The 22,881-nt window shown below is 44.3% G+C and overlaps 1 protein-coding gene across 6 annotated transcripts in view; it reads right to left on the reverse strand.

The window, feature by feature from the left end:
- Positions 1 to 22,881, reverse strand: part of adgrl1a (adhesion G protein-coupled receptor L1a) — a 220,946-nt gene that overhangs the window by 19,857 nt on the left and 178,208 nt on the right. For 5 of the 6 annotated variants that reach the window (XM_052048907.1, XM_052048908.1, XM_052048906.1 and 2 more), the window contains 5 exons: positions 18,626 to 18,640; positions 6,496 to 6,703; positions 5,907 to 6,171; positions 3,971 to 4,298; positions 1,988 to 2,275 (listed from right to left, as the gene is read on the reverse strand). In XM_052048907.1, the coding sequence (XP_051904867.1) occupies positions 1,988 to 2,275; positions 3,971 to 4,298; positions 5,907 to 6,171; positions 6,496 to 6,703; positions 18,626 to 18,640 (1,104 nt within the window). The remainder of the gene's footprint in view (positions 1 to 1,987; positions 2,276 to 3,970; positions 4,299 to 5,906; positions 6,172 to 6,495; positions 6,704 to 18,625; positions 18,641 to 22,881) is intronic. The other variant, XM_052048905.1, reaches the window with a different exon arrangement.

The raw sequence follows: 22,881 nt of genomic DNA on the forward strand, positions 1-22,881 counted from the left end.
ATATCACAGCGACTGTGATTCAAAAAGTTTTTTGTCAAGAAAATTTGCGCCTTCTTGATTACCTCAACAAAAAGGAACGGTGCAATTGAGGCCACATTCGGTGTGCCTCAAGGGTCCATACTTAGCCTTAAGATTTTCCTCACTTACATTAAAAAGTAAGATTGGATCACACTTTTTTTGTACTAAACTCTTCGCAGACTAATATTGTAGAAACTATTACTATGTTAATACTACCTACTGTATTTTCTCTTCCACAGAAATTGATTTAGGCATCACTTGGATGCGTCCATTCTTTGTCACAGCTGCCCCCTAAAGGGCTAAGTAACGGAGGGACGCGGGGTAAACCGGGTGGTTGGGGTGGAGACGACAGGTTCAGAAATAGGCTTAGGCGCTGTTAAAAAAAGCAACCGTTTATAATGCACCCAAACGCAAAGAATGTACGAAAAAAAAAAAAAAAAAGACATCACACATGATCCCTTGCGATCGTATAAAAGCCTCCCCGCCACCCCGAAGGGAAGCGTCTTCTTCTACCCCGGCTGTCATTTCCATCCAGCATGTCGTGTTTAGTGGAGCAGGTTCACGGAGAGGACAGCACTCTGGGATGAGCCCGGAGAAGCGTCCGTCCGCTACGAGCACAAGCAACCAGCATCGAGACGCAAACACAAGAGCGAAGAAAAGAAGACGAGGAGAAGCGATTAAAGACAACACAGCAAGCAAAAGTATCAGAGACCACGCGCTGTTGCATTTAAACGCCCTATTTCCTGCTCTTGTCCAGCGCATGCAGATTGGCTTTGAGAGCTAATTTAGTGCGGCTAATGTAACGTTAATGTATTCCCACTGAGCGAAACATCCTGCACACACAGCAAACAACAACGCTAGGAGAGCGAGAGGAATAAAGAACAGTTTGCCCGGCTGCCACGTTTGGAAGAATAGAAGGTAGACCAAAAAAAGAAGAAGGAGATGAGGCCTGTGTTGCCTCGGCTTTCATTTCATTATTCGCCACTTTCAATCAGCTCGCTTTCTGTGGGAGATGAGCCTTTCATTTGTGGAGGAGCAGTTTTCATCTGCGAGTCCTCTGGGACGTTTGCCTGCTGGTCAGGACGACGCGACAAGACCAAAACCATAGATACATTTTTTTTTCCATGTTTTTTTTCCCCATGGCATCACGTGCATAGAGGACATTTTGAGTATAACTCACGTGGAATAAAAAGTGCTCCCCGGTATTGCATTTTTTTCTTAAGCAATATATTTTTACAGTGCACAATCGTATTTTAAAACGTTTTTAATCTGTTTCAGTGCAACCCCCCCCCCCCCCCCCCCAGCCCCCCAAATAAAACAATGAGCTCAGAAAATAGCCCTCGACAGTATTGTAGAAGAGTGCTTTGAGATTTCAATTCATCTTTCTCCATTGAAATGAATGAAAAACACCAACAAAGAAAGCTAATAATGTGCTTTTGAATAAGTAAAATTGCGCTCTGTAATAGGGATGGGTGAGTCCTGATGGAAGGATTCGGTATTGTGCCGATGCCGGTCTTGTTTTAAAGCATCGGGTACTCTTGGAGGCTGATGATACCAGCCACTGATACTTCAGGCAAAAAAGCCTGACATTGTGTGAACCCTACACAGCAGTAGATGGGGCGATACTGCTGCAGTTTGACAAGGTCTTTGCTCAAATTTTTTTATCATCGTTTTAAATTTAATTTTAGATATCAAGGGCCTTGGTGTGTACTCAGAGTTGGTTATGCTGACTTGATATGTTTGTATGTTATCTATGGGCGAGATACCAGGTATGAGTATGCGGCTGATACGAGCCTTATTTTAAGGTATCGGGTACTTATGGTGGCTGCCGATAACAGCCACCGGTACTTAAGGCAAAAATAAAAAAATCTGACATTGACTAAGTCCTCTTTGCAGTAGTCGACGTTATACTGCAACTGATTGTCACACCAGTGAATCATTATCTGCATTAACAAGAAACGTCCATTACCGAGTGATCCTTTGGGACACGGGCGGTCCACCGTCTCCCCTCTCAGCGTGCTGGGCCACTGGACGCCTCGCACCAGCTTACTCTCGCAGACGTGGGGGCCCTGCGAGGACGGCGGTGTCCAGCGGTTGACGGGCACGGTGGCCGTGATGGCCCGGAGGTCGGGATGCTTGTTGATGGAGCCGATGGGCCGCAGGGTTGGAGCAACTGGTCGGGCGGTGGAGGGGCTTGTGCTGGAGGTGAAGGGTCGGGCCGCCAGGGTGGTGGACACCTGCGTGGTGGTCAGAGGACCTGAGAGAAATACAGAAAAGATTTAGGGAGTGTTTCAGTGAAGGGAATTGAATAAAAAATTGACATGCACAGCAACATAGACTGGCAAAAAATATTTAAAAATATTACTTTGCAGAGGATAAAGAATATATGCCTGTGAGTTTCATTTAATTGCCTGTTTCCACCAGCTTTTGCTTCAAGAGTTTTGATACCGCAACACAGATGCTATGAGGTAGCTAACAGCTAACATTTTCGCCCACAAATAAAAGCGCTAAAATTGTCTGAATGACGCCGAGTCACTCGTATTTCGAGGTAACACTGGAGTAAGACGCCGGCAGCAAAAAGCTCCAAATAAGATCAAGCGTGAGAGATGTATGTGAATACTGTAGATGACGTCTGCCCGAGGTTCAAAAGGGAATATAAAATGGCACTTCTGAAAGACAGCCCTGGCAATAATTGGGGTTACAAATACTTTTTGGGGTCCTTCAAAGCATCCCCCAGAGAGTGTGCCTATGGGGGGGTATTGAGTGGGCGAGGGGGCGATGAGATAGCGAGGAGGCCTCATCATAAGTCAGGCAGGAGTAAATAATTGATCAAATGTACGGGAGAAGTCACCATCACTAACAACAAGACTAAATGGGAAGATAAAAGCCGCGCATCACAACGGCAAAATCCTGAGTGATCAAACGCAGCAGCGCACATCTGCGCATCACTCACACAAGACCTTCATGTGGCTCCAGCTCCGCCGGAGCTCGCTTCTTACACTGACGCGTTGCCAAGATGCTCATCTCATCCTCCTCTTCCTCCTCCCAACCCACTTGCTTTATCACTTTCGCCTGTGACTTTTTCATTATCGATGACACGGAGCAGTTGAGACGCGCCTTCCCGTCGACGCTGCGACAACAGCTGGAGATTTAAAAGCGGCCTGTTGGCGCTCGCTGCAGACAGATGTCGACGGGAATAGAGGCGAGGAGAGGTTCTGAGGGGGTTGACCAATCAAGAGAGTCAATCTGGAGCAAAACAGAATGCTAATTTGAAGGCAGCGTGAACATTAATCTAATAAGATCCTCAATATAAGAGTTGTATCAATAAACAAAAATGAACATTGTTTTCTTTGGTTTTTTTTTTTTTTAGCTCATAGCTACCCAAAACCCCAAATTCACCATTAACCCTTTCATGCACCCTGTAACCTGATAACGTGGTAAACTTTCCACTGTAGTAACCGCTGTCCCTGAAAGGGTTAATACAGGTACAGTGAGGAAAATATAAGGGGAAAAAAACTAAGTGGATACAGGATATACTGGAAGACGAAATTATCACAAAGGTGTCACACAGGGAAGATCTTAAAATACGTGGAATTATATCCAGCAAAAAAAAAAGAAAAAAAAGAGAAAGCCAAAGGATGTGAAAACAGCAATGTTAACTGATGACGCTTAAATACATTTTCATGCAAATAAGATGTGAGCTTGTTGAGTAAATCTAACCCCGAGTCAACTGCCATGGGCTACGTTTCATTTATAACATTCGCTGTCTCAGTCGAGAGCAGAAAGGTTTCATTTTATTTGCAGTGTCAACTTTTAATAGTCGCCTGTCACTTTCAGATTGATTGCACGACTCGGACGGGTCTCGCCGAGGTTTATCTCGGCAATTTGCAACTTTTAAGATTGACAGTAATTGCTCTTTTACTTTATTACGGGCCCAAAGTGCGGTGCCAACCTGTGGTGGGGTCCGGCGGACCGAATTCCAGCGGGTAGCGCAGCACGTTGTAGTTGTTCCACACGTAGAGCTGGTTGTCACGGGGGTTGTAGTCGACGGAGGAGATATACTGGTACGGGTTGGGGAAGGCGATATTGACGGGCTCCTCGCGGCCGTGGTTGGTGTTGTAGGCGTACATGAGCAGGTCGCCGCCGGCCTCGCTGTCGTCATCCTGGTAGACGGAGCGCACGGCGTAGAGCACGCCGCAAGCCATGAAGGCGTTGGATGCCACCCGCTTGTCAAAGCTGGTCTCCCACGTGCCCTCGAAGCGCAGCGTGTAAGGATTCACCTGAGCACAAATCAAACAGAAAACTCGATTTAAACACTCAGACAAGTGGCATGTTGTCAGTCACGCCCTCTGTCTCTGATTGGTTGTTTTTCGTCAGTGCAATGACTTCTTGCATGGGGTGGGGGGGCGGTTACCTGAGTAATATGTGGGTTTTTTTGGGGGGGTGGGTGGGTGTTTTTTGCCATACAAGAATAAAGTGTAATTGTACATCCACTACAGTAGGTGGCAGTATCGCTCTCATTTATTTATTTTATAATATATATAACATGTTCAAGTTATAGGTGTACTTATAAGAGTTTTATAGACAAATTATACTTTTTATAGTCGCGGCAGAGATTTGAGGGGGCGCCAAATGTTTTTTTCTTCGCAGGAGGCGTATAACAGAAAATAACCGAGAAGCACTAAGAAAGAAGTACAAGATGGGCCAGAGAGGGCCAGAGAGGGCTGTTTTTCTTCCACAGTTAATTTCGAACATGTACGACAAGCTTTCGCGACATTCTTGAAATTTTCTGCATATTTTAGGTGACTTCTCGCAATCGAAAACAAGAATCCCGGTCCATTTTGAGGAATCGGTAGGGTCCTGCTTAGAAAATGCTAACTTTAAAAGACATACTAGACATCTTGTGCCAGGTATGGCTAAAAATGATTTTTGCTTCTATAAAAGGCACTATTATTATTCATACGCATGAAGTATGCTAAATAAGACCATGTCACTTTGCAAGACATAGAATAAAAATAACGTATTTGAGTGTAAATCCATCATTTGAAAATACGCTTGAACTGCACCAACAGCACCTATTGATCGACGTTGGCTGATAAATTTCCGCCCGTAAAAGACAACATCAAAGCCAAAGAACAACCGCGTGTATTTCCAAAGGTATTAAATTGGCCGTCAGACATGCTGTTGTGCTTTCGCTTCGGTTTAATGGAGCGTCAAAGTGTACGCGTCGGCACAAAGCCGACGTCGGAATGAGCGTGACGAAGAATCAAAGTCAGCAGAAAACAAACAATTTGTTAATGATGAACGGAATCTATTTGAGCCGTACTATTTTTTCATTCAAATCGTAGAAATTCACTTTTAAGGTGAAAAATTAGGAAGAAAAACATGATGTGTTTGCATGCTGTCACAGAATGACATGAAGACATTGACGATTGGTCACCAAAATTTGATACAGTGCACTTATGCGGATATTTTTGTGCGTGGTTACGCCTTAAGATTCCCAGCGCCATCTAAGTTAAAAAAAATAAATAAATACAACTCATATAGAAGTGATTTGGGATCGGTTTCACAGAAAAAAAAATCCAAAGAGTTGAATTTGTTCATAGCAAACAGGTTAGAAAAAAAAAATCATTATTCACAATTTTTCGCTAGGAGCCAGGTGTCATAAAAATACGACATCCACTTGATGAGTTTTGGCGATTTTAGTTTTGATGAATGAGAGGGTCAAACAATACAGGCTGATTAATTTTAAAGATACGACAACTTTCCTCATTTTCTGCTTGGTGTAATCCCACAGTGACATTTAACCTCCCGCCATGGGTCAAATGAGATTTCTATCTTAGTTTAATCCCCCCGCCCCCTGTTGCTGTGCCGTGCCGCTCTCCCACCTGGCTGACCACCAGGCGCCCGTTGTTGGACTCGGTGGCGTAGATCACCCACAGGCCGTTCTCGTCCACGGCCAGGTCGATGTCCGACTTGCCGCCCCAGCGGTACGGCGAGGTGTCGTGGTAGTTAGCGTTGGTGATGATGGCCTCGCCACTCTTGATGCGCGTGCGCAGGTCGTACTTGACGATGTTGCGCGTGCGCTCCTTGTTGTAAAACACGGCGCCGTCGTACACCACGAAGCCCGTCCCATCCACTCGGTTGGGCAACCTGTGGAGGGGCGAGCAGATCAGTCGAGGCCCTTCTACAAGAGGACCCGAATGTGCGGAGGCTCAGTGGGATGTCATCATTTATAAGCACATCTGAGGCCGTGAGTTTTTGAGCAGAAAGTTTGGCAACCATTTCATAAAGTTGCAGTGATACTCCCTCCCTCTAGCCAACCGTATGAGTTAAAAAAAATGGACTATGAAAAATGTCACAGTGGTTTAAAGTTTTTTTTTTCAATTGTAGTACAGTTCAGTTGTATTCAACAAATTATGGGGAAATGACAAAAGGCGCTAACTCATTACAGCCACTGTTTGCCAGTCTGCTCACTTGTAAGTGGTGGTGGCTCTGCTCTGTTTGAAGTCCTCCCAGGAGTTGTACTCGAAGAGCATGTCGGTGCGGTAGGGGGTCCAGGGCATGACATAGAGGCGGTCACCGGACTGGAGTGGGTCCTTGCACCACGCGCCTGCCTGGTGCTCGGCCTCCTGCAAAGAGCTGGGCGCTTGCACGCGCAGCAGCGTCCCCGGGCACACAAAGACTGCAGCGGAAGGGAAGGAAGCGCAGTGAAGGAAGCGGACAGTGAGTGACGGTTATGTCATCATTATAAGTTATGGCGGAGATGGTGAGGGAGCGGGGAACGGGGGACGGGGAGGGGAGGTTCAAAGTAAAAAAAGATTAGGGTCGATAAAAGTTAGTTGGGAATTTAAAATAAGGACACAAAGGATAGGATGATAATGGGCAGGAGCAGAGTGAGATGAGATGCATTATCAGCTCATTTGTAGGACACCAGCGTCTTGCTCGTCGGGATATGATAAATGGGGAGCGTTCCGGCGGACGCTCGCTTCCCGCTTAGGTGTAGTCTCTAATCACATTCATCTCGGCCTACTTTTTTGATTTGATTGCGCAATTTTACCTCAAAGGCCTCGACAGAAATACAGTCAACACGGAGCTTGTTTTATTAGGACCTAATTTGGCTCTCGGCTGAGCGTAAGAAGGCAGGCTTCCACAAAACGGTGCCAAAAAGTTGGGAAGGTCGCCAAAATACATGATCTGGATGACACCACTGCTTTTGGTATTGGCAAAAATGGACCGGCATCTAAAAAGGGTTTACAGGAGCAGTCAACTTCTGTCCCTCGAGGTAAAAACTACACTCACCTTTCTCATATGATGAATTATTAGACTCCTGGGTGGTTTGTACCTTTTCCAGGAACAAAAGACTATCAAGACATCTTCACTGTAACTTACTGTTCCAAGCTAACAAATGTTCCTCTTTTTATCACGTGAGGAATTGTACACTTCTACTGAGAGGGAAATCTACCTCTATACATTGCTTAGTGTAGTCATTTTAGTGAGGTACTTTTATTCCTTTACGATGCTTTCAAATGTTTTAAAGTCTTTTGTTTGTAAATGCTTCGAAAGGTTGCACCCTTAATTATATGAAGCACACCGAGTTAGCTTGAGTACGAACTGCGCTATATAATATGCTGAACTTGCTGTCAAGTTACACAACCAAGTCATTCTGATGACGCTAACTGTCAAAAATATGTGTGATTTTCTAAAAAGGCCTCCCAGCAAGCGGTTCACCATTTCTGCCCCTCAAGGTACAGTGAAACCTACTTCATGCGATGGCTTGTTAAACTCCAAGATAGCAGTGTGTACCTTTTACAGAAACAAAAAAAGGTGTTCACAGGAAGGTTGTCCAAGTAAGATAGCATATACCAGGTCAGTTTTTTTTAACGACATGAAGAATTGTAAATCATGACTTATATGGGGCTCTGGATGGAAAAATGACTTTTTAAATTGCTTGTACAAAGAGATACAGCGGGAGTCCGTTTCTGTCCCTCAAGGTGAAATCTACACAAAAGTATTTCAGACCTAAAACCAAGGCTGTTTTTTAATTGAGACATTAGCAGCCACATTTTTTTGCGGGGTGGGGGGGGGGCATGCACCAATAATGACAAACTGTATCCCGATAACATGAGAAGCTGTCCACTGTGGTAACCGCTATCCCTGAAAGGGTTGATGTACAGTGTCATGTGGTCATGTGTTTTTATAAATTTGGGTTTTATGTAAACGGGGAAAGGTGAGCTTTTTTCGTAAAGTGGCAGAACCCGACAAATTGCTCGAAAGTTCATTTAGGTTTGGTCAGGTTTGGTGTGCGGTGTGTCTAAGACGATCTACAAGCGGAGCTGCTGGCATCCTCACAGAAACCAAAAAGAATTGAAGCCACTACAACTGAGGACACCCTCCCCCACCCCGTCCCGCTCTGCAATACACCACCCCCACACAAACACATCTTGTGCCAGTTTAGTAATATGGCTTTCTGGCTTGTGGTAGCAGACACCTGCTGGTCACATCGTGATTGAATGCGTCTCTGAACTAATTGGACACTGCGGGGGAGATGTGGACACACGGGACACGGTGCATGACATCCAAGCGCATTCATGTGGCGAGTGTAGAACGCACATATACTGGATGTACACTCACGCACAGGCGACGAAAATTCTGTCACACAGTGATAGATCAGTCTGAGCTCAAACCGTTGTGAATATTGCATGGAGTCTGGTGTTTGGAGGAGAATGCTAACGTGAATCTCTGTATGTTAGGTCACTAAGGAGTGAGCTAGTTCTGACTTTTCCGCCGCCTAGCCGAATTCGCACTTGAATATTGTACTTGGGGAAGCTGGAAAAAAAAAACAAGCCGCATTGAACGTATCGGTGGAAAATGAGACACGCAAACAGCGTTCAGGAATTTGGCACAACAGGTTAAGCTAGCAATAGCATACATTGTGTCGTTTCATCAGAATAAGTTCTTGGTAGTACTTCACTTGGTAGTCAATAGCACCGAGACAATTCATTGTTTTCAATTAATTTGATTTCATTTGTCAGGCAGATAATTTTTTTTAACAGCTTCTGTTGTTCAAAGCGTTACCTCACTTAAGCTAGTGACATGGCTGCAGACAGAGAGGAGCTAGTTTACAAAACAGTCAGTGTTGTCAAGTGAATATTTCCCCCATTCCAATGACTGTTTTTCAGAAGAAGAAATTTAAATTCCCATGAGACAAACAAGAGCGGAATTACCTTCAGATTGTTTTGCCGATCATAAGAAATGAGCCCAATCACAGAGTCAATGGCGGTGAACATTTCCAAAGACACAGTCCTTTTTCGTCATGTTGGAAAATTTTGACCCGAGGTATGTGCTTCCAAAATGCAAATATTTAGCAGTTGCCCTGCCTCACCTGCAAAACTGAAGAGTTCAAACGTGAGAGCAGATGTGTCTATTTTTTGTGAATTTAGAACTATTTTTTATTTCTGGGTTCCAGGTGAAAGTTTATTTTAATTTTAAAAATGATTATAAATTAAGCAATCGAGAGGCTAATTTGGACAAGAATCTGCTTTGTTAAAAAAGTATTTCAGAAAGATCTTTGATGCCATTTCATCACAAAACCAGACGTGTGCAAGAAAACAAACAGGTCCAAAATGTTTATATAACCATACGATCACACTGATATGGTCAGTCCTATTGCTGTGTGAATATAAAATGACCATGGGCAATATTGTTCAAAGCTATCCTATTTTACTCTCACTTTCAAGCACAATCAAAGCTAATTAGCAGTGACTTACGACAGATCCTTGGCACAATCACGGCTGAGGATGTCTTTGATCAGTGACGAATATGTGATAACGAAAATGGGCTCGTGATTGGCTTAATGGTGATAATATCAGTTGCAGTAAAACGCGTATGGCACTTTGAATAGTCATTGTCATTTGCTAAATCTGATAGTGAAGACGGAAAAAAAAAATCTAAAATCGGCTATGTGATTTGTGTGATTAACCAAAAAAACCCCAAAGAAACCCTAAATATGATTTTATTTTAAAGCTACCACCCAGCAGTAACACTGTAACATCGTGTTAATCCAACACAGCAGCAGGGAATGGGACTGCCAGCAAAAAAGGAATTGAACGAAACACGAACATAAACAAACACTTAAGAGAATCCTTATATTTGACACCCGCAATCGTTAAACCACAATGGAGGCCTCCGGTGTTTGCCTTATACAAGCATGGGAGTCTGAAATATACAAAATAACATTTGGAGTTAAATACGGCCGAGCGACGAATCCTTCCACGAAGGGCAAATCTGACTCCGGCGCACTACAATCAAATGGAATCTTCATCGAGCCAGGCACAGTGGGGGAGTAACACACATTAGCGGGAAATAAAAATGCTTAAAAAAAACATTGTAAGCACTGTACAGGGCGAGATGTTATCAGAGCTGAAATGCTGCAGCGCTAGGGAGACGGCCGATAAAAGTAGGACAGCGCCATAAAAGTATAATGCTGGTGTAAAAAGGAGAAATAAACAGCACGACAAGGCGATGGACTTACCGGGTCCATGTAGGTGACCCATAAACAAAGCTGGGAATACTCGGGCTCAAGTTAGAATTAAAGACAAAAACAAGAACGGAATCGTACACAAAATTGGATAAATGACCACAAAATGTAAGTATTAACATGCACGCCAGCAACCACCACATCTCATCCGTATAACCATCGATGACAGTCATCGTCTTATACGGCATAGGAGATCGGAATTATTTTTAGCCATGTGACCAGTAATCCGAAAAAAAAAAAGCAATAATAGTTAGTCATAAAACTGCTTACAGAAAATTATATATACAAGCATATGATTCAATGCAAAAACTATCAGAGAAGTATTCCGTTAATTAGATGCTTATCGTTGTGGTTCGCGATCAAACAACTGAGTGTGATAGAGCACAGTTTTACAACAATGAAAACTGAAACCACAAAAACAAACATGAAAGGGGGACATGTTACAAAAAACTAAAACAATACAATCCCCCCCAACCTCCCCTGACATTTCAATTGCTTGTGTGAAAATAGTTGGGCCTCTGGAATGCCTGCCAACCCATCAAGGGTGAAATTAAACAACAAAGTACATCTTTTGTTATCTGCCTACTTCTGAAAATGTGCTTGTAAACATGCCCTTCCGAATTGCATGTATTGTGATGTCACAATTTTCCTCATTTGGTCCTGCTCCTACACTTAGTACTACAACTAGTCTACTTTGTACTTGGCAGCTAGCTAAGAGAGGGAGCTACATTGTTAGCACAAATTAGCGTTAGCTAACATTGTTAACAATAGTCTCCTCCAGTCACAAGCCGTCACTAGTTTTGCTGCAAGCCAAAAACATCATTTCATGGGCCAATTTGAAGTACTGATCCATGTTAAGAGTTCAAAGGCTTTTTTTCTAACCACAAAACGTTTTCCAAATTCAACTGTGTTCTCGCAGAAGATTTTGGTCTTTAATCTCATTAAAATTTTGCAGGTAAACAGTACCTTATGAAGTGTCCAAAGAGTACAGTGATTTCACGATGCTGAAAGTCGATCAAAAGCAACCTGGGTGGGGTGCCCCCATGTCAGTACATTACACTAGTAGTGCTAATATACTTGGCCAAGAACCCCTTTATTATGAACGACACAAAACATCAGCGTTCTGGCCAAAATCAGTCCATTACTGCACCTGCCTCCCCGAAAATAGCCTTGTCCTAAATTGGTATTTGCCTCCATTTTATGGGACTGACAGCAATAACATTAGCTGCAGTGTAGACCGCCTGAGTGAGTGAACAAGGTCCAATTCTCAACACTCTTAAATGAAACACAATTGTACCACAAATCATTGTACCACAATCAGCGTTGAAATGACTGGAAATTGCATCATGTTCCAGTTTTTAACAAAAAGAAAATACCACAAGATAGCATTTTTTAAAAATATAAAGAATTAACAAAACTACGTTGAATTAAAAAAAATGGTGGCTCCTTTCGGTGTGCACAATAATTTAGCCAGTAGGGGCAGTATAATACAGTCATGTGGACAAAAACAATGTCTTTCGCAAATACTTAAGGGATTCAATAAACTGCAATTTTCTTTGTTGTTTTTCACAAATGATCATGTGTGATGAGGATTGTTATATTGTCTGTCTCCACTTACAACACTGAAACTATCGATACTATGTGTTAGCCCATCTACGTTTATGATTTACTTTGAGTGTTAGCATTCATCTTGCGAAAGGTGGTGGTTTAAAAAAATAAAAAATAAAAAAATAAAAACCTCTTTTTTAATCAATTGTTTATGATCTACGAACCTGCTGCTTGTTATTAAATGAGATGAGTTGGGTTCAGTCATACAGTGCTCAAATCTTGAATATTTGCTCTCAAATCAAAGGAGGAAAAACAATCTGCTGAATAACAGCTTGTGTCTAAAAAGCTAGGTCACTTGTACGTCAATGCACCACCGTACCGCGACAGTGATGCTTTAGCCTGTCGTTTCATTATTGCGCACTTAGAAGGCCACACAAACAGTCACATTTCACACCTTGCACAGACGGACAGACTGGGGAGAGGTCTTGGCAGGGCTCCATTAACTCAGAACCGCTTCCTGTTTACCTCGCCTCCCTCTCTCACCCTCTAATTGAACGGTGATTGCAGCAGCGGGACGCAGTCGTGCCGAAAAACCCAGCAGCAGTCTTACAGTATGCAACGTTATTATGGCCACAGTATGAACGAGGTATTAAGTAACAGGCATTAGGAATTAAGCATAAATCTTCAGATTAGGTATTATGCGGTTCTAGTACGAGCAGGTTGGCCAGAGGAAAAGCCACGCGGATTTAAAACAGGCAGTCAGATTAAATCGATTAATTCTTGTTGGAGTGAGAATCTTGTTGTTTGTGATGGGCAGCACTTATTTAGCCTCCAAACTAGCCAGATGGCAAATGGAATTTACCTTATCGGGGATTAAAAAGACAAAATTGTATTTTATAATTTTTTTTTTTTTTTTTGCTATCACACGCCAGCGCAGGCATTAGTGCGGCGCAGACGGGGGAAATGCTGCTGTAATAATTGACTATTCATCTCCATAATCCGTCTTGCGGGCACAGGTCAGCCTGCTACTTGTCAATATGAGTCTACTGCAAAAAATGGATTGGGGTAGGGGGGGGGGCACTATCCCCTGAGTGAGAAGGACTCATTTTCTAAATGACTTGTAAAACAATTAAAAGGTGAGCTGCTTGAGGCTACATTTAGGATTTTCATTTTTGATGCCTACTGTCGATGATGCATCCAGTACAAACAAATACAACAAGGAGTAATTATTCACTTTTGAATGTCACAATGATCATTATAGGTTGTTGATTATTCATCGAGAATAAATTTGCGGATAATATGACGCTAGATAGAAATATTAATGATTACTCTCATGCAATCGAGTCATAATACAGTGAACCCCAATTATTGTGGTCGACACAGTACAAGCACCCTCTCCCTCAATAGGTGAAGATCCATGATGCGTGACCACATACATTAAAAAGTAAATCAATAAATCCCCCTCCTAATGCTTTAGAATCATTTTTTTTTTAATGGAGTCAAACATCATAACATGTACAGGGATGATTTGTCATATTGTACTCTAGTACCTGGGTGCATCCATGTGCGTTGGAGAGGCGGAGCCTGGTCAGGTGGCATGTGGAGTACGTTTGATGTCTGGATATTAAATCGAACGAGTGAGTGTGTATATATTTTTTTTAATCTAGAATGCTCCACAGTTTGCCTTCCCGGCCCTTGTGACCTACTGCAGAGCGCCTGCTGCTCTAATTGAATCCTGCACCTGTTCCTGGCATGTACAGCATATGGGCAGCAGGGGGCAGAATGGAGCACAGCACGCATGCTGAAAGAGTTAACGGGCATGAAAGCGGGTTACTGTCGCTGTTTTTCTAAATGTGCCACACACGATGGGTGTGTGTGTTATTTTTTTCAAGATAGTGGTTGTAAATAGCAAGCCTGGTTAGCCCAGAGAAAACCAGGAGTAACTTGGTGGTCAAATATATGGAACATTGCCTGCAAAATTTGTGTACTGTAACATTCGGTGCCCTTTTTATTAGTTCTACTTTCATTTGCATTTTCAACTTTGTCTTATTGCTTTGGGGAAATAAAAGGCAGATGGAGAAGATGGAAAAGAAGATTCAAAATACAATGTGGAAAGCAAGTTCTAAGGGTCCACGCTGGATAGTGTTGGTTGTATGGCAACACAACTAGGACTAGAACTATTAATTGAAAATGTGCTATTCTCAAAAGGATTAATATTAGCAAAATTCTTCATTGACAAAATAAATATAGAGTATTGAAAATGTAAAAGCACTTGTACCCGTGCTATGCTTGTTTTCCTCACTTCTTCTCACATGTTGCTCCGAGCATGTTTTCAAATGTATATTATACATAAATGCAATCAGTGCTGCGTTTAAAAATATTGCAGTGATTTTTACGCAAATACAAATACTGTGTATTCGACAAATGACGCAACTAATATTAATCAGGAAAAAAAAATGCATCAGCGTGGAGCCCCAGAGTGCGGTCTGCATCATGGAAAAGGGAAGAGAGAGAGAGAGAAAGCGAAAGCAACGTGCAGTAAGAGGTCACAAATCGGTTATTTCCTGTAAAATGAGAATTTAGAGTTAAAAGTTAACCTGCTGAAGAGCAACAAGGTGAGAAGAAAAATGCTGCGTGTGCTCCGTGCGTTTCCTTCGGACTACAAGAGGGTCAAGTGAATGGAGTGAAAACAAAACAGTGTACATACACAAAGACACACGCACCCTCTCACACCCCCACACAAACACACACCCACACAGCAATGCAGGCGCCTTTGAGACAGCAGTAGGAGGCAGGTGTCAAATTGGAGCCTTTGTCAAGTCAAACGGCCACCCCAGAGAATACTTTTCACTGAGAGCAGATAGAGACCGTTCACCAGCGAGCCTTATCATCCTCCAGGTGCCGCTGGATGACAGCCACGTCGGCCGGGACGCTTCTACTCGGGCTACGAGATGACAGGAGGCCATTTTGCGCTTTGATGGACTCGAGGCTAACGCGGCGGCGGATTTGTGAGTTGTGAATCGGACGCCGCCTAATCAGCAGTCCCGTAGGTCTACCGATAAAAGGCGTGTTTCGACCGGGAGCCATAGATCAGTTCGGTTTGGAACGATGAAGCCTCTGTGTGATCATCAAGAGAAGACTTCGGGGTTGTTTCTTGCAGGGTGGCCCTCATTCACAGTTCTTATTCACAGATTTTTCTAAGACAAACTGTTAAACCTACTCCACAAACTCCAAGGACCTCCCCCCTCCCCCGTGATCAGATTATCAGTTAAAAATAAATACAAATTTTACTACCAACATTTTCCAAGAACTTTGCCCATTCACTCGCATGATATGCTTGGCAAAGTTTTTAAACCAGATGCCCTTCCTGACGCAACCCTCCATTTTTTTTTTAAAATTTTACTCACTGAGCCATTCAGCTGCCACCCAAATTTTTCCACGAATGTGATTTTTCTTCAACTGCAGAACTGTCCATATGGCCACCGGCTTCTGCTCTTCAACCTGCCCAAATTCAGCCATCAACCCAACGTGCGGGTTGATGGCTGAAAAAAATTAACCAAACCTTGGGTAAAGTTACGCAATCTGCACAAAATCTATAGCTACCCAGCGAGTGCGTTGGGAAAACAACTCAGCATTTTTGTGTGTGTGAAACGTTTGCAGCTTGGAAGCACATTCCTCACGTCAAAAGTTTACATGTTGATAAATCAACATTTAATTGGGCACCATGTCACACCAATGTTAAGTGCGATTTGCCTTCCACCAAGTCGTGAAAAACGATTCCGCTCACGTCGACTCTTTCTTCGCGAAAGATTAAACTCGCGGGGCACAACTTTGAAAAATATTTACGAGAGTGATCTGAAAAGTCCCTCGGTTGGCAAGACGCTGAGCGTGCTTTTGTAAACGAGCTCTGTTCACAGCCAAGTTAGTGTAATCAGTGCACATCAGCGAGCAACCATGAACAAATATTGAAATTGAATTCAAATAAATTTGCTCGCATTCGTTTTTATTCAACAGGCCATGAATATTTAGGTTGAAACTGTCAATAAAATAAATCATTCCCATTTATGGGCCAATGTTATTAACTGCTTGTTAGGACAATGCGGAATAATGTGCGCGGACCCGAAAAGTTTGATCACCTCAATTTTTGATCAACATCTCCCCACCTGACCTTCACTCTCTCGCCACGCCAGTCTGTGTGCCGAGGGTCATCACTAATGATGCTCGCGGCCCGCCGTCTCCATAGCGACGGCTGTGCCTTGCTCTCACAATGGCGTACCTCTTCACTCCATTGCCATTCACTTTTACAAATCACAGGTGGCGACCACGGCGCTATTTGCGTGAGTGATGTCCCCCCCTCGCCACTCCGGCTCTTTCGGTCACGACAGGCGCGACAACGGGAACGCTGTGATGATGAGGGAAAGGTGCCCTGCGCTACTGTCAAGCGCATGGAGGTGAAAAGAAGCGATGCGGAGAAGGCGAAGTGCTCTTAAAATAGACGGCAGCGACTGTCGGCTGACAAACAAATGCATTTGAAGTCACTCCGCCACTGCCGTATCACACGACATCCCAATCCCTAACGGCCGGGATTAATTGGACATTTGCGTGCAAGACGTGTTGGGAATGTTAAATCACACAGAGGTGGGCAAACAGAGGAAAAAAAAAACAACAACACGCCGTTTTACTCTTTGTGTTAGTGGGAGGAAGAGGAGTAAACAACAACCAGTCGAGTGAGGAGGAAGGAAGAAGGAGGAAGGGGGAAGGCAGGGTTGGTGTCATGCGATGCTTCTGCATGAGGAGATAAAATGGCTGCTGGTGCTGGGAAAGAAATGTGGGACACATTCACGGACGGCACAAAGGGTTCCACTGAGAACTGGATGGTCTAACAGCCCATTTCCACCCCTCCCTAATGTTCGGATCCACCCACAGGGTCCAGACAGGATTTGATGGGGAAAGAAAAATCGAACAGAAAAAAAAAAGAAGGTTCACGACCTCAATAAAACGCCTTCAACATTGGAAATGCACTTGTTGAAACAGCTGAAAGTAAAAGAGCAACCAAAAAAAAAAGTATACTTAAATACAAATTATTTATAGCTTTCCCCCGTCCCATTTGTTTTAGGTCCACTTTAAGTATGACACGGATGAGGATGAGTGGTCCGGGAAAGAGAAGGATGAATGCAGATGCAAACAGGGTCAGTGAAGACCTGTCCATATGTCGACCAGGAATTCTAATCGTTTTACAATGTTTATTTTTATTTTTCCGTTTTGGCTTTTGTTTTTTTGTTTTTTAAAAAGACTTTTTACAATGAATTTGTTGATTTTGATTATTGCTTCTTTTTTGAAAATACTTCAATTTAGTTTTTATTAGTTTTAGTATTAGTTTTTTTTAAATACCATACAAAGGAGTATTTATCCGTGCATGATCTCCAGCGATCTTCACACGGGGTTGAATCATTTAGTCGACTTTTCCTACTCCATATTGTTAAGTTTCTTCCATTTCTTTCAAAACTCCTCTCGTGAAATGATTAAAAAAAAAACACACAAGTGTTACACACGACCATTACCATTTCAATCAGTACATTTCCAAAGTTTGAGCCGACATTTCTGACCCCGTCGGACAACCACTGATGGGAACTCTTCGCCACGGACCTTCAAGAGTGAGGCTCGGCGCCCATTTCTTTGGAGACGCTCGTGATTGAGGCTGATTGGGGCTCTTTAGGAGGCCCCCGGCTGCATTACAAGGAGCTCCGAGTACTCCTCACGCGACCATATACCGATTTTTACCCTCCTCTCCCAGACCCCGTGCATGAAGCTCGAGAAAGGGTCGGGCGGGCTTGCAGGTTTCACTTTGAATGCACCGTAAAAGACCAAAGCAAAGAGGTGGCGGTGACACACTGTTGAAAGAAGAAAAGGAGGAGGAAGAGGAGGGGGTTCAAATTGACGCCGCCTTGATGACGGACGATCTGAGAGATAAACAAAGGGAGGGAAGATGAGAGGAAAAAGAAACGGATGCAGGACGAGAGGAAATAATAATCAGGCGAGCACAACAATGAACCTGAAGCTTTGTGAGGGGCTAGCTTAGCCGGTTAGCGCTAAGCTTGGATGACAAAAACAAGAGAAATGCCTTTTCGATCCCCGAGTGAAACACACACACACACACACACACGCGCACACACTTGGGTTGCAAGTGGGAGGATGAGATGACAGAGTGTGAGTGCTTATTAGAGGAAAGAAATGAAGCCATGTCCGGTTTATCTCTCATTGATTCTTTTGAAAGGGGCGGGGGGGCAGTGAGTGTGTGCAATTTTCAGCCTGCAGCCATCACGTGGACATCTAGAGGGATTTTAGACTTTTTGGTTATAAACGCCGAAAAGAGACAGAAAGAAGACAACGACGAGGGGGCGGGAGGGGATCTGGACGTCATGAGCACACAACACAAGGTGCCGGGTTGTAGGAGGGATTATGGGAGGGGGCGGGGAGGAAGGGGCGAGCTGTGGTTGTTATGTTTATAGAGGTCGTTACCTTTTTGATCCACTTCTATTCAAGCGTCGGAAAAAAAGAGGGAGACAGAGAGATAAAAATAGACAGACAGCGGAGGGAGAGAAAGAGGGAGGGAAAGGAGAACGAAAGGAGCGGGAGGGGAGGGGAAAAAGAGAGATTAAATAAAACGCTGGCCTTTTTCTCTCGCCTGACTTATTTTGTCTGTCTTTCGCTTTGTACGGCGACCGAAATACGAACTGAAGGGGAAAATGGCCGGAGCTAGCTTAGATTCAGTTCAACTTCATCAATAACCCCCCACCCGAATCTCTTCCCCCCCCCCCCCCCCCCCCACCACCACCACCCTTCCACCACCATGACAACACACTCTCGACCCGACCTCCGCCCCTCTTGTTTTGCCACACCCCTCCCGGCGCCTGGTAGACCTGCTGGAGGGAAAGAAATATATTCCGTCCGCCGTCCTTTTCAGCTGTGGAGGCAAAAGAAAGAAAGAAAGAGAAAGAAAGAAAGGAGAAATGGAGATGATAGTTCAGGGCTGGGCAACATCAACTTTTTAAAAATGGGTATTCAGAGATGAGGTAAAAAAAATTAAAAAGTGTATGTAACATTATGAATTTTAACCCTTTCAGGGACAGCGGTCACTAGAGTGGACAGCGTATCATGTTATCAGGTTACGGGGTGCTTGAAATAGTTCAATTCCATTTTAATAGTATTATTAGTCAATTCTTTAATTGGCCAAGACCCGCCCCCGTGCTCACCCAATCACCCCTGCCTGAAGGGCTGCTTCCCCCACCTCCCAAAAAAAAAAAATATGAGTGCCTCATCTTTGGCTCACATAGACGTTGGCTTTTCACAGGGAAGGGGAACAAACAGGCGAGGGAGAATAAGAAAGGGAAGGGCATGAAGAGTGCCCCCCCCCACATAAAAACACAAACACAGACCCCACTATACCGCCATTAAAGGCAGCCATTATTGGGAGCATCTTTATCCACTGAGCCTGAAACTAAGAAAGCCGGCATAATGCCACCCCAGGGTGCGGGCTTTCCACATTCGGCGGCGGGACAAGTAAAAGTGTCAGCCACCATGCTGGCTCTCGATTACCGTCTTAATGGCGGAGCAATTGATGCCGCTCCTTTCCCATTAAACGTTACAGGCGAGGGGGCGAGGTCACGCTCGTCGCGGCATACATTGAACTGGCAAAGCGGGCCAGCTCCTCCGAGGGGGTGTGGGGGGGGGGACGGGACACAATCCATCTGGAAGGCCAAACCCATCAATATGTTTGTTGCTTCCACTCAGGGTGGAACGGAACACACCGAAAATCATTTGGTTTTAACGTCACGATTGGGGAACAAAGAGAAAAATGTGGAACTGCATTTTTTTTTTTGGAGGGGGGTGTGTGGAAAGCATGCCTGAACAATTGATCAAATTCAAATCGACATCACAATGCAGTAGGATGCAATTTTCAAATCGCAGAGGTTGGGGAAAAGAAACAACTTTGCTCTAAATCGGTTGGCCAGTAGGCTTTATTTTCCACACATCATTTGTCTATACCAGGGTTGTCAAACTCATTTTTGTCGCGGGCCACTTTGGGGTTGCGTCTTCCCTCGAAGGGCCTTTACGACGGTGAAACGAAATACATTTGAACATATTATTACTTGTACACAAGAAAATGATGAATTACCAATTTCCAAATCAGTCAAATCAACTATAATCGTTTGTTCAATTATTGTTTGAGTGACTGCTAACAGGGTAACAAAATCTCAAGGTTATTTATGACGCATGGCAATTTGACATTTCGGTTCAGATTTTAGCAAGGATCATGGAAGTTGACACGCAGTTCGCGGGCCACATAAAATTAAGTGGCGGGCCAGATCTGGCCCTCGGGCCTTGAGTTTGACACGTGTGGTCTATACAATTTCTAGATAAGTTGAGGGCTTATGAAGTGCAGTCCGCGTTTGCATTATCATTGTTTTATGAAACCTAACAAGTTGAAGTGATAAAGCCACACATTTGTCACCATTTGGGAAACGTGTGGAGTGAATTCACTGAACTGTACTGCTTGATGTCAACTTGAATCATTTTCATGCACAGGAAGTGGCATCAATTATGTCAGGTCCATATGGCACTGGCTCGTCATTTTCCCAAGAGGTGCTCAAAGGGAAGTGCCAGATCCTCAACTAGAGGTAAAAAAAACAACAACAACAAAACCCCCCAAAAACATTTTATGGGAAGAATTTGTTCAACAGAAGCACAGCTAGTATCTATAATTTGATACTTGTGCATTTACAAGTTTGAGCTGTAAACTCAACCTTGACAAAAGTCAGACAGTAGGAACAGAAAGGGAGACACAAGGGGGGGGGGGGGGTGGAATGAAAAAAGGAAAGCGGGCAGTCTTGATCTCGGCGGCTTTGGATGGGATCTGAAGAGCAGCAAAAGGCAGCACCAGGATAAGATCTTTTTTCATGATGTGCCTAGATCAAACCGGACAATGGAGCTCCGTGAAAATGTGGGCAGCGGTTGCAGCCTGCAGGGCTACAGATGCAAACGTTCTTTCAACCTGGGGGGGGAGGGGGGCGGGGGCGGTCAGGGAGCCGAGAGTACGTATTCCAGCCCGACCGCCAACTGGGAAGGGAGTCATTAAGAGCAAGGTTTGGTTGGGCCGAGGCGGCCGTTTGGAGCTTTCATCTTGTACGACTGCACGGCAGACTTGCCCGTTCTGCGCTTTCGAACCGAGTGGGTAACTGAACCCAGTTGCCGGCAAAATGACAAGGCACTCGATTGGGTAAGGACGTCCACCAAGGTCAAACTAATGGATGGACTCCGCCCCAAAAGGGACGCCAAACAACATTCTGCAGAATGTTTTTGGGCCTGGGAACCCCTCGGGATTCCCCGGGAAAAGCCGGAAGAAGTGGCTGGGGAGAGGGAAGTCTTGGCTTTCCTGCTAAAGCTTCTGCCTCCGCGACCCGACCCCTGATAAGCGGTAGATAATGGATGGATGGATGTAAATAGAGCTCAAACAAAGTGCATCCATTTTGGCCCACGATCCAACTTCCATCCTCAAAAAAAAAAAAAAAAAAATGTTTTCAATCATGGAATGAAGGTGGTATGAGGTGGAAGGAAAGAAAAGAAAGAGTTGCAAAGAAGAAGACGCTTCAGACGTCTGTTGACTTCATTTTCTTTCCTGCCGGTCGTCCTGGAAAAAAAAGAAAGAAAAACAGACGAAAAGTACACAGAGAGAGATGCGGCAGATGTACCTGAGGACAAACGGCGACACAAACTATTCACGGCGCCCTCGCGGCGCGCACGAGGCGAATTTAAGGCCACCACGTTTCGCTTGCGTGATTGCTTCAGCACTTCCTTGCCTTTTCAGAGCCCTTTTGAGAAATAAGCCGCTGCCCTCGCGCTCCTTAATCACTCTGCTCAATGCTTTCTACAAGCCTATCAATTACTCCCACTCTAATGAGCAACAGCAAAACACACACACGTGCAGACGCACATTGTTACCGGGGTTCCTCGGCCTTCCATAATGTGTCCTCTCCAGTTTCTTTAGCCTCTCGCTCCTTAACAAAAGCGCCTCATTCGCGTAAGCATCGAAGAGCAACACTTGAATGCTAATTAATCCAGTTTGGCTGAAAATGTCTCCTCTTAGAGAGCAGGGGTGTCATTGTAGTTTATGGGGGGCGGGGAAGGGTGGGTGGGGGCACCTACAGCCTCATTCGATGTCGAGTGGGGTGGACCAGGAAAACTGTAGCATTATTAAAATACGGTAAAATCATTACTTTTGTTTTGAAATATTTCATGAACAATCGTTGCATTTTTGGGGGGTGTTGGAGTTATAACCCTTAAAGCAAAGCACATGTGAACATAAAACAAGGGACAGCTAACACGAGACAGGCATGTATTCCTTCTCCTCTGCAAAGAGTGAATAATATTACTGCGGCTTACTGAGGAGCTGAAACGTCTCCATGTCTACTTTTTTGTTGCTCCCTGCTAGCAAAAGGTGTGCAAATCAGGAGCAGCCCAATATCCATCGAAGTATAACCCCAAATGGGACAAAAACAATTTCTGCGGATTCTATTTATCTGTGTGCTTTTTTAAAAACAAATTAAATTTATTCGGGCGGCCCGGTAGTCCAGTGGTTAGCACGTCGGCTTCACAGTGCAGAGGTACCGGGTTCGATTCCAGCTCCGGCCTCCCTGTGTGGAGTTTGCATGATCTCCCCGGGCTTGCGTGGGTTTTCTCCGGGTGCTCCGGTTTCCTCCCACATTCCAAAAACATGC

Source organism: Hippocampus zosterae, chromosome 17, assembly GCF_025434085.1.
Source record: "Hippocampus zosterae strain Florida chromosome 17, ASM2543408v3, whole genome shotgun sequence".
Lineage (NCBI taxonomy): Eukaryota > Metazoa > Chordata > Actinopteri > Syngnathiformes > Syngnathidae > Hippocampus > Hippocampus zosterae.